Source organism: Diplotaxodon limnothrissa, linkage group LG15 (genome assembly GCF_057381915.1).
Source record: "Diplotaxodon limnothrissa isolate DT_005_m linkage group LG15, D_limnothrissa_male_GT1.1, whole genome shotgun sequence".
NCBI lineage: Eukaryota > Metazoa > Chordata > Actinopteri > Cichliformes > Cichlidae > Diplotaxodon > Diplotaxodon limnothrissa.
In genome coordinates this window covers 20,176,075-20,192,307 of record NC_140610.1, presented here as the reverse complement: position 1 = coordinate 20,192,307, position 16,233 = coordinate 20,176,075, and the positions used below count along the sequence as shown (strand labels likewise).

General features: G+C 39.8%; 2 protein-coding genes across 4 annotated transcripts; one reads left to right on the top strand and one right to left on the bottom strand.

Moving 5' to 3' along the window:
* The first annotated feature begins 3,111 nt into the window (after positions 1 to 3,111).
* clec11a (C-type lectin domain containing 11A) lies at positions 3,112 to 6,789 on the top strand. 3 transcript variants are annotated; one of them, XM_085373375.1, is made up of 5 exons: positions 3,112 to 3,216; positions 4,056 to 4,170; positions 4,621 to 4,728; positions 4,889 to 4,972; positions 6,377 to 6,789. In XM_085373375.1, exons 1-5 carry the CDS (start codon positions 3,112 to 3,114, stop codon positions 6,787 to 6,789), a joined length of 825 nt encoding a protein of 274 aa, XP_085229501.1. The 3 variants fall into 3 exon arrangements, with proteins under 3 accessions (XP_085229501.1, XP_085229500.1, XP_085229502.1); XM_085373374.1 differs by having other exon boundaries at positions 3,112 to 3,234; XM_085373376.1 differs by having other exon boundaries at positions 3,124 to 3,210.
* A 1,504-nt stretch (positions 6,790 to 8,293) lies between these two features.
* Positions 8,294 to 14,809, bottom strand: selenol (selenoprotein L). Its single transcript, XM_085373012.1, has 9 exons — positions 14,704 to 14,809; positions 14,041 to 14,119; positions 13,902 to 13,955; positions 11,738 to 11,783; positions 11,429 to 11,556; positions 11,128 to 11,242; positions 10,398 to 10,520; positions 9,794 to 9,931; positions 8,294 to 8,446 (listed from the first exon to the last, which is right to left on the bottom strand). The coding sequence occupies exons 1-9, from the start codon at positions 14,807 to 14,809 to the stop codon at positions 8,294 to 8,296; spliced, it is 942 nt and encodes a 313-aa protein (XP_085229138.1).
* Between the last annotated feature and the right edge of the window lie 1,424 nt (positions 14,810 to 16,233).

Genomic DNA, 16,233 nt, shown 5'->3' with positions numbered 1-16,233 from the left:
TCTTGCTCTCATTTATTTTTCCAGACCATTGCTCCACTCAAAACTGAGGTCTGGAAACATGTCTGGAATCAGTTGTGTTACTGAAACAGCTGTGCATGTGCAGCTGTCCTGCCGACTCAGACCCGAATGTCCCTCACAGTCCCCGTCTGAGCTCCACCCAGTCTCCACATCGCAGAGCCTTTCCTCATTCGCTTCCCTGGAAATTCTGCTGGATTCTTGTGGCATTTTAACTGGCATACCTCCTGCTGCAGGCCCAAACATATGGACACACACATACGCACACATGGCCACTTACATAAGGTTTCTCTTCAGTGCCAGGTTCGTCATTATGTCACAATTTCCTAAACAAATTCACAAAATTATATTTCTATTACCACCAATGTATTTAATTATACTAGAAAACTGTCCAACTTTTATATTATACACATTCAGCCAAATTCATAAAAGGACTGTTTGTGTAGATATGATATATAGTATGACTTGCAAACTGTAAAACCCTTAGCTAAAAATAGTTAAGTCCATAAGAATTTTAAATGTGATACCATAATATCACTAAATCATGAAAACAGGTCTCAAATCAAGCACTCGAGACGTTATGTAATATTTTCAGCTTTAATTCAAGATGTTTGGCAAAAATCTTCCATTAGCTGTTTAATAGTTGCAACTATTTTTATGCATAGTCCCCTATTTTCAGAAGCTCAAAATTAATTGGCAGTCAACTGTGAGGTGATGTCTGTTCTCTCATTATTTTTAATTGAAAAAATTAAGGAGATAAAAGATCTGAAGTTTATTCCAAGTGCTGATCTAGCATGTGGTGGCTTTCCAGTGGACCACTGCATTTGAGGTCCAAAGAGATGTTGAAGTAAGTGAAGGAGGCCATCATTAGGCTCACAAACCCAAATAAACCCAATGAGGGCATAGCAGGAACTTTAGGAGTGGCCTAATCAACAGTCTGATACGTCCTTAAAAAGAAGGAATGCAGTGGCCAGCTCAGCAACAACAAAAGGCCTGAAAGACCACGGAAGACAATTAAAGAATTCTTTGCTTAGTCAAGAAATTCCCTTCACATTATCTAACAAAGTCAGGAACACTTTTGGATGAGCTCAGAATATTATTGTCCAAGTCTACAATCAAGGGATGCCTTCGAGAATAAAAATACAAATTTACAACAAGGTGTAATCTGTCGATAAAACAAGAAGGCCAGGTTAAACTTTGTCAGAAAACATCTAACAGAGGCTGCACAGGTGTGGAAAATGTCTTTGGATCAATGAAACGAAGAAAAAGTTGTACCAGAATGATAACAGAAAAGCAACAGGTCAGGATCTGAAGCATACCGCATTATCTGTCAAATATGGTGGAGGCGGCGTTATGTCATGTTCAAACATGACTGCCAGTGGAACCGGATCACTAGTGTTTGTAGGTGACTGCTTGAAGTTCGTCTGTCCATCCGTCCGTCCATCCGTCCGTCCATCCAGTTCAGGGTTGCAGGGGGGCCTTGGAGGTTATCCCAGCTGTCATATGGGAAAACCTGAGGTACACACAGGGCAAGTTGCCAGCCTATCACAGAGCCGCTGATAGAAGCAGCTGGGACTATAAGTGTTTGAGCCGATACGCTGCTCTGATTAAAAAAATGCTGCAAAACTGACCAAAAGCATCTTGCAAAAGCAACCCAAGAGTTTAAGTCAAAGAAAAGGGGTATTCATCAATTACCGAGTCAAGTCACCTGATCTCAACCCCATAAAGCACAGTTCAGTTGCGAAATACAGAAAGACCCACAAATGAGCAGCAGCTGAAGGTGGCTGCAGTAAAGTCCTAGAAGAGCATCTCAAGGATAGAAATGCAGCATTTGGGTAGTTGGTAGCTCAATTATTAGTATAGTCTGCAACCAGTTTCTTCCATTAATATGGAATTTCAGTCACTCAACAGTTTTGGGGCTCTATTTGTGTTTCTTTATCCTCCAAATGCTTTCAGTGCGTGACAAGTTTGGACAGCAGACATAACAGTTTTCATGATCTTTCCTGAAAGCTAACGATCATGTTGCTTGCAAACCTGCATATTTCATTTTCTGCATTAATGGAACTTCTGAACAGATGCAGATCTCCCGTGCCACGAGCATGCCGACAGCATCACAAATGCTCGATTTCAAACTGTGCGCCTCATCTTCAGTCCAAAGACAAGTGGTTTTCAGAAATGTTCCCGTGCCAAAGATTTCTACTCCAGAATCATTTCTGGTTTTGATGCAGCTTTGCACGAGAGCCTGAACATCATAAACATTCAGTTTCGGTTTCTGCCCAACTCCCATCTCTCTTTTTATATGTCAGATAATCCACCAGATGTTTGGTTTTACAGTGTTCATTTCACAAATGTGTTATTTGTGTTTGTAGGTTTAAAAAATTTGGTTTTCAAATGATTGCATTCTGTTTTTATTTACACTTTCAAGGACTGAAATAAAATGCCCATTTTTTTGCTGGCCAATCAAACATTTCTTGCACACTAACTCAAGGACAGGAAAATTGGAAAAAAGCAGTTACTGAAAAGACAGGAAGAATGAAGCTTTTATTTTAACCTAATTCAATCATAAACTTTGGATGATCCCATATATTTGTTGTTAGTTTGAGTATGTTATAAAAGCCCTGGTAAATCCTCAAATACATTAATGCAAAGCTGGTAACAAAGCTGTTTTTCACGGTTCGTGAACTGTTTACGTTTTAGACATACTGTACATGTTTTCCACCGGACAGAGACCTGTAACTCCACAGTGTGCACACAAAGAGTGGAAATGGGAGGTAGTAGGAAAAACAAAGAGCTTTCCTTTGTTTGAAAGGAGTTCTTGTTCTGAAGGAGGACAGAAGAGCGGGCAGCAGGCAGGCAACAGGGGCTTTATTTTGACTTTCCTGTTTGATACCTGTGATCCCCCCCCCCCCCTTTTTTTTAAAGAGGGCTGTACACCAGCTCCCATTCACACATCTAAAGGGAGATTCCTACTGGCTTCCTACTGTAGGAGAGGAGTGAAGGAGAGAGAGAGAGAAACCCAGACAGTGGAAGGAGAGAGACAGAGAGACTAGGAGGTACAGAGGGAGTTTTTGCTGCTGAAGGAAAAGCAGAGTTACTATGAAGCAGAAAATGGGACCGGCTGCCACCTCGCTCGCTCTGCTGTGTTTATGTTCTCTGGGAGTGTGTGTTCCTATGGGGACAGGCAGCGCTGCACCAGCACAGGTCAGGACTTCATATGCTGTATGTGCTCTTTCTATTAGAGGCTGCTCTCACTGTCGTGCATTTTCTTAACTGTGATCTGCCATGCCTGTTTGTTAGGTTGAGACTCTGATCCCTTTCATATGTAGTAAATGTATATGAGTGACTGTGAGTGTTTCAGTGAATGAGGCAATTAAGACACACTAAGGCAGATTTTGTTGTTCTTTCTTTATCTTTATGTAAGAATAAAGTGGAAAACATGATGTAATCTGTGTTGATTTATCTACTATAAGTTATGATGTAATGGAAAGGACATGTGAAGAACTGATGATGACACACCCAGAGAAGCAGATCAACCCGACAGGTTTTTCTTTCATTGGACTTGTCTGCATGTGTGTTTGACTTCAAAATAAAGCACCCCTCTCCCTCCACCATGCCATAAGCCACTGAAGGAACGTGCTGATACTTGTAAATATATTGCTGTTGTCGATCAAAGTCTACACCATGTGCTTTCCAGCTAAGATATTCAACTTTTAAATGGTAACATTTTTATCCACTGAGCTCTTAAATCTAAATATAAAGTGATAAACTTGGTTGAGCTCCTCTGTGTTCTATAAGTGTAATAGGAGTAAAATTCTTGGCCTGACTTGATATTGAATGCTTCTGCTTTCTGCGATAAGGAAAATATGAATGTAAAACAGCTCCAGATGTGTCTAAACTGGAATTTGGATACAACCCTAATAAGTTTGTTTTGGGAAGAAATGGAAGTTGGGTTTTGTTTTACTTTAACCACTAAAGCCAAGACACTAAACACACTTACATGTGATGGATTGGGAGTTTTATGTGTGTGTGTGTTCCATCAGGCGTATGAACCAGAGGTGAAGAGGACAAGAGGCGATGTTCCCGATATTCTACCAGAACCTGAAGCAGAGCCAACCAGCCCAGTATCGGACTTTGAGAACTCATACAACTATGTCTGTACGTTATTTTAGAAATGTTGAAATTTGTGTTGGTTTTGGTCATACGAGTCAGAAATCTGTGATGTCACTCACCATCATGATAACTTTAAGCCTCATCTCAGCGAGGTATCTCCCTCAAGAGTTGACAGAGAGAAAAAAGAGATAAAAAGAAAAGAAACTATAGGGGTGGGTGGGGAACCCAAATAGAAAATAGAAAATAAAAAGAGTACAGAGATAAGTTATGCTACCAACGTTGGTTGGTAGAGTGCATCCACAGACTGATGGCCGTATCATTGGACATTCTTGACAGGCTAATTAAGGGCTTTTCTGTTTTGTTTCTGGAGTAAGAAGTGTCCAGATTTTGGAAAGTCACATATCTGTATGCCGGTAGCCTTCCTTTGTGTGTTCTCTTTTAAAAAAAATAAAATATCATACTGTGCTCTCACTTCCAATCTACTCTGGCCCACAGTATCCAGACTGGCCAGTATGGACCTAGCCATCCACAAGCTGAATGTCGGTCACTACACTCTGGATGTTAAAGTCAGCCAGTTGATGGATCGTCTCTCCAGGATGGATGGTAAGACTGGTGATGGTGTTGATGAAACTGAGAGTAGGGGTATTAATGCTGTACCACGGGAGCTTTTATTTTCGATTTAGATCTAATGGGAACAAAGCCTTTCGCTGTACCTACTTTTATGTTCCCGTCTTTCTCTTGCTCCTCATCACTCAAATGGCAGCTAAAGTCGGTGAGCTGGAGGACAGCATCCAGGAGGTCTACCAACACAGCAAGGACAACCGCAAGGAGATCGGAAGACTCGAAGGTACATGTGTATCATTTTTCCTTAGATCTACTTCAAGCATCCCATCCTGCACTGTGGCATTTTAAAATAGCAGACTAAATATTGTATAAATATAAATTTCTATTTTATGTTTTGTAGCGTTAAATTATTTGTTAAACTATCAGTAATGAGAAAATAGTGAGAAAAGCATATATAAAATACACCTAAAAATTTCATTGGAGGATAAATACTAATTAACAGGGGTAATAAAATCTGAAGGCCAGAGAAGGACAGTGGATATGTGCAAAGAAAGGGAAGGTTGAATGGCAACATGGACACGTGATGCAACATGCAGGAACTAACATATCAACTGTTCAGTAATATGCAAATACGCCTATGTTTGTATCAACAAGGTGTGTTGAAATTTTACAGCATTTCTGTCAACTCTGAGCAAAATTAAAGGGTACGTGAGGTGCACTCGTGCCTTTAAACTAAAAATCGTGCTGATGGCTCAGCACTCCAGGCATCAACCAAGTAGCTGTAATAACAAGAGGCGTGACATTGGTTTGGTTTTGGGACTTGATCCTCTTAAAAAAAACAAAAAACAAAAGAGGAAGATCAATCAATTCTCAAGCCTGAAATCAAAACCAGCATTTCAAAGAGAGAACACTCACCACTTTTTCCCGCACTCCTCTGGCTTGTTTTAGCATGTTTTTATTCAGGCTATGAATCTATTTTGATTCACTCTTCTGGTTGCATGGTAACCATTTTCATTGGAAAATAAACCCACATATGCTCCCTGTTCAGACTAACCAGCATACAAAAACATTTGCATAAAGCTGAAAAATTCAGCAAACACAGATTCCCTTAAGAGACGGTAGAGACCAAAATTCAGCTAAAAATGGAGATAACAGAGCCATGCTAATTTCTCCCGGCTAACATGTTTTCAACAATGACTTATTAAGGTTATGAAAGGATAACAAATTGTTCAACTGCTTTCAAAAGAAAGCATGTTTTTGTATGTGTTTTTTTTTTCCTGTTTTGTTTCCTCAACCAGAAGTGGTCATATTTTGACAACACGATAGCATGCTACATTAGCAGCTAATGTTAGCAAGCTGCATCTTTAGATTGTGGATAGCTGTTTTAAAAATGCTCTAAAAAGTTCCACAAACAGCCAAGAGGTTTAGTTTATTTACTCACAACCACTCAAAGCAGCCATGCACCTAATAGTCCATAAGTTCAAGATATACCACAATTTAAAAAAATTAATAAATAAATAAACTCGGTCTTCCATGCAGTTACAATGAAGGGGAAGATTAGCCATAGAGACCAAAACCATGCATGTTACATGTTTATTTCTATTAGAGTCCGCTTCAAGTGGCCAATTCAGAAACTTGTGGTAAATGTCTGAAAATGCACCAGTCTTGTTTTTTCTCTGCTTCAAAGGTTGCGAGAAGGGACAACGGATTGGATACAAGTGTTACCTGGTGTACAACAGCCTGGAAGATTATGCCGGAGCATCCAGGAAGTGCATAGAACGTGGAGGACGCATGGCAATGCCCCGTGATCGAAAGGAGCAAGAGGCCCTGGCTGACTACGTAAAGAACTTCTTCCACCCTGGAAACTGGCCGGTCTGGCTGGGAGTCAACGACCTCCGCTCTGAGGGCTTGTACCTCTTTGACGATGGAACTCGGGTCACGTACTTCCAGTGGCGTAAGCACTTCCTGTCCAGCCAGCCAGATGGAGGGAGGCGAGAGAACTGCGTGGCGATGTCGTCAGATGATGGCGACTGGTGGGACCACTACTGCGATCGAACCATGAACTATATGTGCGAATTTGATGACAGGGTGGCTCTTTAAAAGGAACCTTTTCCAAACAGCCTCTCTTTATGACATTAAACACCAGCAGATCATTAGAAAACAAAGCCCATTTCAATTTTCTAATAATTTATTTTCATTTAAAACTTTGTAGCTTTGTTTAAGTAGATTCTTGCTGAATGGAAATACTTTATAGTATTTAAAGTGTTTTACAGCGATGTCTCAGAAATCCTTTATTTCTATACAAGATGTGTACTGATTGAATAAGGCTTTATCAGACTTATGAATATTACATTATTCATGCAGCAGCAGTAATATGAGTTAAAGCCAGTCTGGACTCTGCTGTGATTTCATTCATGGGATTCTAAATATTTGTCAAGTTTCCAAAAAAGAGAAAAATGGAACGCTGGAGTTATTTTTTTCTCTCAGGATCAGCACATACTGAACTTGAAGGGATGAATCAGTGTGTACTCTGGCTAAAGTGGAATTAAGCAGCATTTCTATGTTTCATGCTGAAGATGTTTTAACAAAGTCTAGTGCTGGGTGTGACTTCTGTTATTGCAATCCCACCCTGAACCCTCTTTTACTTCCTTAAAATGACACATCACTGTGTGCAAATGTATCCTGAACCAGAGTCCATGCATAAAGACAAAAGAGAAAACTAGTGTAGATAAAAGCCTGGATGTTTTTTTTAAAAACTTTACTATTATGGTTTGATTATAGTTTGTTCAACATGTTCAACAGGTAAAAGGGAGATTTGCTTCACTCGTAAGGAGTGGTACTTTTCATTTTTTTTTTAAATAGTACTACTAAATCAGTGGACTAAAATGAGTTTTCATTTTCATACCAAGACAAAACCTTTGCAATATCACAACTGTTTAGAAATATAGAGGTAAATTCCTTTTTTATGCTACAAAATAAGTCATAGTTCTTGTTAAATTTTGCTTAAATTCTCACAGAAACTTTGTATATAAATGTCACATTTTTAAAATATAAAGCAAGGGCACATACTTGACCATAAATTAATATGTCAGTATATTTTTTCATCATATTTTTAGTGCTCAGCCTTATCTGGGTAGTGATTTTATCATCAAACTACTCATGGATCATAGGTAATATGTAATAAAAAAGTTTTTGCAGTAGTCTCATATCACTGTGTGATTTGTGGGTAATGATGTAATTCAAACTGTGTTACCGTTCACTGTCACTTGAGGTCACTAAAATCCAAACCTGTTAAATGCACCTTTAAAAGGTAAAATTCCTGAAACAAATCTTCAGTCTTTGTTAAATTTAAATAATACAAATATATTGTCAAATTCTGTTTTAATCAAATCCACTACTTTATTTGCAATGCTGCATCGCCATGCTGACGCAACACAGAAGAGCAGATGTCTCTGCCTCGCACTGGAACATCAGTCGCACCCCTTCATGATGTCATGAGTGTAAGGTGTGACGTCATGAACGCGAGCCAAAGAGCTGCGCTTGCCGTGAGGAGTCAGCGATGCGTTTAGCGACTTGAACCCCTGAGGCTGTGTTTGAATGAATTTCACAGCTTCTGCTTGTGAGCAGAGTTAGTGGACTGTCCTGCGGAGTCCACGGACTGCAAGACGTCTTCCACGGTCGGCCTGTCCAGAGGGTTTTTCGATGGATGAGAGAGAAGTACCTTCCCTGCACTGTCCAGCAAAAAGTCACCTCCTAGCTGAAAAGACAAACACACATTATTCAATTATCACCACTCCTGAAGTTAAATCTGTAAAATTTGAAGGTCAGTCTGACTTTTTACGGTGGATGTGGTAGTCCTGTCTGTTATGGAGTATTTAAAATTAATTTTCTAAAACAAAAGAGTCACCCGGGGATTTAAAGTAGCAATAATGTAAAAATAATGAACATGTTGCTCCATAACATACCGCCTATATAAATAAATAACTGTTTAATCAGTAAAGTTGAATTAAAAGGACAATATGAATGTGTCACTGCCCCCAAGTGGTATAAAAACGTATTGCAGTTTTAAACTGAACCCTGTGGAGTCCCATAAATAGCCCCAAATTACTTTTTCCTTTAAAGGAACCCCGGCTGTTTCAGCTTAAACATTATAGTTTATACTATACATGCCCTCTTCGTCCAAAGGACAAAACACAATAAATATGTTATTGTTTTCTGTGCAAATTATGACCTGCATTTATGTCTCGCCTGATGCATTTAACTGACCAAAAGACCTCCCAAGCGCTTCTGGTTATAACCAACGACTAAGTAGTAGTAGTTGCTCTCATATAGTTTGTGAAAAGTGCTTTAAGAAACAGAAAATATTCTTCTGGTGTTCTGCAAGACAGGATTTTTCGCTGCCTTCCCAACCCTGATCACGGAGGTTTCGTGTTCTCTAAAAGGCTGATGCAGCTACACAGACAGATATAGACATGAGCCTGTAATTAGGGCCACATACAAAACCAAGAACATGAAAATGACCTGAAGCAGAGAAGGACTTAATGATGGCACTGGATGTTTATCTCTAAAGTTATTGTTAGAAAAGAATCTGATCCATATCCTGACTTCTACAAACTGACACTCTCACCGCCTCACCTCTGTCCTCGTTTTAATTTTCACTTTTAAAGTAAAGTGTCCTCAGTTACATCATGGTCAGGTTTGAATAGAAGAAGCTGGAAAGAGCACATTTATCTACCAAAGCAGTTAGATAGACTTCAACCAAAGAGACATCTACAGTGCTTTTGTTCAGTTTAATCATAAGCTGTCTCCATATAAGGTGGCTAAGTGCATCTGAGGGTGTTAGGGCATTTTTTCATTTTATTTCTATGCACACTGTTAATTATAATGTTCAACATTGATCTTCTGCATACAAGATAAAAAATATTAATCTCACAGGACTTCAGGGACTCAACTTGGATTTTCATTTTGCTAATATCCAAGGGATAGAAGAAGGATGCGAGATACTCGTGCATGTAAATCCATCCTTGGATAGATTTCTAGGATTTCTTCAATGTGTCATCACAAGAGTCTCGTCAAAGGTTTTCACAGACTTGTGCATTCTTACCTGGTAGCTGTCTTCCAGCAGACGATGGGGGAAATCTGGGAAGTCTATGTTTGCAACTACGTAGTCTGAGTATTGTAGCAGGCAGCCAAACTTCATCACCTTGGCGTAGGATGAGCCAAGGCCAAAACTTCTGTACACCTGTGCCAGAAAAGAGACATTTAAGAACACATGCGGTTTATACAGTCAGTAGCATGCATCAGCGTCGCATTTTTTGCGACTGAGGATTGCTTGTGTGGCATGTGGAAAATGTTCTGTTTTCATATTTGGTTATTTCAACTTGACTCCAGCTAACATCTGGTGGTTGACTTTTCTGAATAAATGGTTTGGAGGCTGAGGTCGCTGGGCTTTTATGACACATCATCAAACAGCTGCTAAATCCTCCGGGTCCCTCGGTTTGTTTGTACTGAGTCACAGCCAAATCTACTTTCTATAAATTACAGTGGCCTATTTAGAGTTTATGCACCTCCCGACCAGCACTGAATATAAATATAAAATGTAGTAAAATGTGCAGACGGACTGACTGTTTTTATTTGAATTTGTTTTAAAGCAGAAGTTACAGTTTTTGAATCAGATGATCAGAGCGGGGGGGAAAAAAATTCTTAACCTTTCTCTGTGGATCCAGCAGAATGTCAAAGGTACATCCAGTCTGCTCCAACCACAGCTGAGCGCCCTCGACGCTGCCAAAAGAAACTACCAAGACCCGCACTGACCGAGCCTCCAGCAGAGCCTGCGGGATGATACAATGTTAATTACTGATAAACACTGTTTACACATTTAAAAAGTTTTAAACCAGTTTTGGATGCAAGATTAAGTGAAGACAGCCACTATGGAAAAACATCTTAGAATCTTTTGTAGACAGAATGAAGCCTCAAAGAGGTAAAAGGGGTATTTCAGCACAACGTTATAGGCTGTCTTGCTAAGAAAAGATTTGTTTGTGGCTTCATTGGGATCTCAGTGCTTGCAGCAAAGATTTCGTCCTTGTAAACTAAGTGCTTATAAAAAAGATGCAGTAATAAAAAGACGTAAAATATTATGAGCGAACTTGGGTCGTGGGTGTTTTTCCTTCCCACTGTCGCCCACCTTAAACCCACTATTAACATCACAAACTGGCCTTCATGAATTTAAACCTTAATCTTGGCTTTCTCTGTTCTGATCCTAACAATTAATTTGTGGATTACTAAATGACTAAATTAGTAATTCAATTTCCAATTCTGTCTTCATAAAAAAGTAACAGTGTGTTTTTGTTTTTTGTGTGCCTGTGGTTTTTCAGTGTTGGAGTTCATTCAGTATGGCGATGGTTTTTTCTAGTGGAATAAGAATAAAGGTACGCTGACCTGATTGGCCGTCAGCTCGGTCACGTGGTCTCGTCACGGCAGTCATCCAAAATGTCTGAGGAGAACCAGCAGCAGGTTCTGACCCTGACCCAGGTACTGACTGAGAGTCACACTCCTTTAAATACAACACAAGACAACACATCTTAATGAAACTAATCTCTGGTTTCATGGAACAAAAAAACCTACATGGTCTTCCCAGGTTGGTCAGTTAAAAAACAACACAACAATAACCTCAAACCAGCTGATGCTCTGAACTGGTTTTTGCTGGTGCACCACATTCAGGCCGGGTTTGCAAACTTACCTTCCACTTCTTCCATCGGTGAATAGAGTTTCTGGGCTCAGACTGTCGGCCGTCTTTCCTCCAGACAGCTGCACATCTGTTGTCTGCAGATCTTTGTCCACACTCTCCAGGAAAGAGTCCCACTCTTTCTGCAAGCACAAACACACACAAAGAAATAGACAGTTTAAAGTGTTCAAAAGGAACTGGTCATGGGTTTAGTTTAAACTCATTTCAACCAGATAAGCTTAATTTTAAGTTTGTGTAGCTCAAAAATAAATAAATAAGGATAATATAACAATAAGAAGAAATAACAGTTGCACTTGTACACACCTCCAGCTGCTGAAGCTCCTGCACCTGCTCTCTCACTGCTGCATGGCTGGAAAAACACACAAGTTTGGTGATAGAGCTTCAGTCAGCACCACTGTCGTTCATCCAAGATCTATCAGTCAGCATCATAACAGCACTGAGTGCACCTGAGCTAATACTGCGTGTTTTATACATGATGCTCTAAGGAGTTACAATTCAGTGCAAAAGTCTTAAATCCATCCTAATTTTTTCATATTTTGCTAGGAAAATGTCAAACGGGTGCATCAGTCTATTGAAATATAAGCAAATGTATGAGCAAAAACAGAGTTTTTACAATTTTAATTAGCTTAAAAGTCAATCTGTGATATGATCATCTTTTTTCTTCACACAGCCTGAATTCTCTTAGGCAGCGTTCTTGGAATTTCTTTAAGCTGTGTTATTTTGGGCATTTTTCAGATTCCTATAAAGATGTAACAAAGTGCCTAAAAACACTATTTATTTATTTATTTTACTAAGTTCTCTACTGTGTGTAGACACAACAATGGTTCATCTGTTATGTACCCTTTTTGAAAGTTAAATTGCTTAAACATACTTCTGAAACTGGTCAGATGCAACAACTGGACTAAAAATGAGAGAAAATGAAGAAGAAAATGTCTAAAGAAAAAACATTACAGGAGAGTCTGCCTGCTTTAACCTCCTAAGACCTGACCTCTTCCACGGCATGCATTTTTAATTTCTCTTTGATATTTGGGCTGATTGGGGCCCGATGAATGTAAAAACAAAGAACTACCAGATTTTTTTTTTTACCTGACTTTTTGTTTCTAAGAAAAATGAGAGCCACATATGAGGATATTCGTTTAAAATTTCGATAGAACAGTAGCAGTATGATGTCCTTATAAGTGGATATCAGGCCCTTGTAGAGCAAAATTTTGGTCTAAATAACCCAAAATGTGATGTCCACATATGTGGACGCCAGGTCCTGGGACAAGGGTCCCCAATCCCAGTCCACGAGGGCCGGTGTCCCTGCAGGTTTTAGATCTCACCCTGGATCAGCACACCTGAATCACATGATTAGTTCATTACCAGGCCTCTGAAGAACTTCAAGACATGTTGAGAAGGTAATTTATCCATTTAAATCAGCTGTGATGGATCAAGGACACATCTAAAGGGCGATCGTGGCTCAAGAGTTGGGAGTTCGCCTTGTAATCGGAAGGTTGCCGGTTCGAGCCCCGGCTTGGACAGTCTCGGTCGTTGTGTCCTTGGGCAAGACACTTCACCCGTAGCCTACTGGTGGTGGTCAGAGGGCCCGGTGGCGCCAGTGTCCGGCAGCCTCACCTCTGTCAGTGCGCCCCAGGGTGGCTGTGGCTACAATGTAGCTTGCCATCACCAGTGTGTGGATGACTGGATATGTAAAGCGCTTTGGGGTCCTTAGGGACTAGTAAAGCGCTATACAAATTTTACCATTTACTAAAACCTGCAGGGACACCGGCCCTCGTGGACTGGGATTGGGGACTCCTGTCCTAGGAGGTTACAGCAGAATATAAACATGAGGGGTTGCTCAAGACTGTAGATTGCAGAATACAGCAGTTTCCCAAAGGGCCAGACTTTTCAGCATTAACAAAAATGAAGCAACATACACTTACTGACACATCTTGGGTCTGCAGATGGATTTATCTTAAAGTAAATAAGAGCTATTCTTTTCTCCAGCTGTTTTTATTCGAGATCACTTGTAGGTGATTAATGTTACATGATGTAAATGTTGTAAACTAGTAAAGCAATAACTTCAGCTTGGTATGTGGCTAAATGCTGTTAAAGATTTATTTGGCAACCATAGCTGTGAAGAGCCTTTCGTCATTTGCGGTTTGTGAAGTAGAAGCTGACTTAATAACAAAAAAGAGAAGTCTTAAAAATTTGGGGATGTTTTTGGCAACGTTTTCAGTTACAAGTGGGACAAAAGAAGAGTTTCATCATCTGTGTTTTCTCTCAGTTGTTCCACAGTGTATTGGGATTATCACGGTCTACCTCATACGTTTGCCTCAATAAACATCATTTTATTAAATTTATTTAATATGGCATAATGGTGTCATTGAATTCAAATGCTAGAAGGAATAAGGATAGAAAAATTCTATATCACCCACACAAAATATAAATGGCATTTTATTTCAGCTTGCTATTTAAACATACTTACTGATAAGACTTCTGCCAAACAGCCTCCGCTTCACATTTCTTTTTAACTTCAATGCTGCTCAACAGATTGAACGGTTATTATTTTTCTCATAAGGACACAGACAAATGTGCTTCTTTAAGCGTCTACGGCCAAATCCTACCTGCTGTAGAATCTAGCTCCAGCTGTGATCAGGCCGAATAAAGTGGTGATTTTATGTGGGACAAAATTCTCCAAAGAGTCTGCATCAGAACAAAGGGCCACAGTTACAGGGTCAAGCTGTTTGTGCAATGTCATTGTGTTGGCAATAGGCATGACGGGGATTACATTACACCACCTTCATGCCAGCAGGCCCCTTTAATCCAGTAACAAGGCTCCAGAAGCCAAGTTATAAAATATTCAATAGGAAACCCAGACTTCATTCAAATTTCTTGCATTCTTATACTCTTAAGGTTAGGGACTGTTATAAAGCAGTTAATCAACGAAGATAAAGCATCAGCTTATTATAAAAATATCTTTTCTTCAATTTGGCAGACAAACATAGACATAATTATTGTTCTGTTTTTGTTTTTTTGTGTGTGGTTTTACTTCTTTGTAAAACAGCCATAACACACACACAGGGTTATTACCCAGTAATAAAGTTTCCATTAAAAAAAAAGTTAAATGATAATTTGCATATTTTATATGCCGAATTACAAAAGAGGCAGAACAAAACTTTAACAAAGCATAAACATACATTTCTAGGAAGTTTTTAGATATTCTGGTAGCAACACACATTAAAGTGTGAAAGGTTTTCAACAGGGTTTGCGACTAGGATCAGCCCTACCTGCTGCCTCCTCCTTGGCGTTCTGCAGGAGAACTTTGCCCATGTTCACCAGCAGAGTGAGACCATCTGTTAAGATCTCCTCTGACACGGCCACATCCTCAGCCATGATCACCACATCAGCCCACAGCCACTCTGACAACTAATCTGTAGTCACCTGCACTATAATGCAGCGATGCTATGCAAACTACATCTTCCATGTGACAAAATCACGTGGGTCTGACTCTGAAAACCTTTATGCAGCACCTAGTGGTGAGCAGGGAGACTTGCAAGAGAAAGTAATTTCTGAAAGAAGCTTTTCTACTCAGCTGTGCAACAAAACTAAACATTAACTGCAGATGAATTTGAGCTGCTCTTCAGTTCTATACACAGACATACTTAATCACTGGCTCATTTGTTGTTCTTACAAACATCTTCCTTCTTATCAGCCAGTCAATCAGCCACATTAAGCTCCAACAGTCAGTGGAGGTGTATTCAGTTGGCCACTTTCAGCATCAATTATGAATGCTGTCTGTGCTGGGCATACAGTAAAGAGTGTTTACTGTCAGAACTTTGAGGTTCTGATATTTGCAGCTGACAGTCGGTGATAGTGATGAAATCCTTAGATGACACTGGCTCAGTTAATAAGCAGCTTTTTAGGGGGCAACATGGCAAAGGGTAAACAGTAATCTTACTCGTTTAGATGGTTCAAATGTGACTGAAGGTAAACAGACATAATGGACCTAACATGCTCGATAGACTTGGCTTGTCGACCAGGATTGTGGACATGATCAGAGATTTTGACAATGATGAGGGTGTGAAATGACTCTTAATGCACAACACTGCAGGAGCCTCAGTGCAAAAACAGAGTTTTGCATTCATTAAATCTGAATGCAAATCTCTCAGGCTTGGTTTCCCAGACATGGATTTAGCCTTTTTTCATTGGAGAACTTCCCTGAATGTTTCTTTTATCCTGCCTCTAGGCTTAATCCGTGTCTACGAAACTGAGCCTACAAAGCATGACCTGTCCACCCTATATGGAAGCCCACATACGCTACCAAAAACAAATTTAAGTGAATGAAATTGAACTGCAGTAAAGAAAATACTTCTTAGTCCAGATAATACAATAATGACATACTTTTCTCAAGGGAAAGTGGAGTGATTTCTACATTTTAACTGTATTTGTTTAAATAATTGTAATAACAGTAAACTTAAACCTAGCAGATCAGATATTTTACAGTCATAATTCAAAATCAGCGAGAGAAAGAACAGAAGGTTAGGGTGATCAAAGAGAAATAGAAATGTGCTAACAAGTCAGAGTGTGCTGAGAAGGTGGGAGAGTCCTGTGAAGAGCTGATAAATGTAGAAAATGAGCATGCGAACATAAGAGAAGGTGAAGAAGAGTATTTTCAAGGTAGAGTGGGTGGATGTCAGAGCTGATTTGTGACAGATGGACAGCACCAAGAATTAAAACAATGACGGTAGGTATGATGTATTTGGAGACAGTGACGCTGACAAAAAGTCACAAAGTGGAGCCAGAGGAGGCCGAGATGC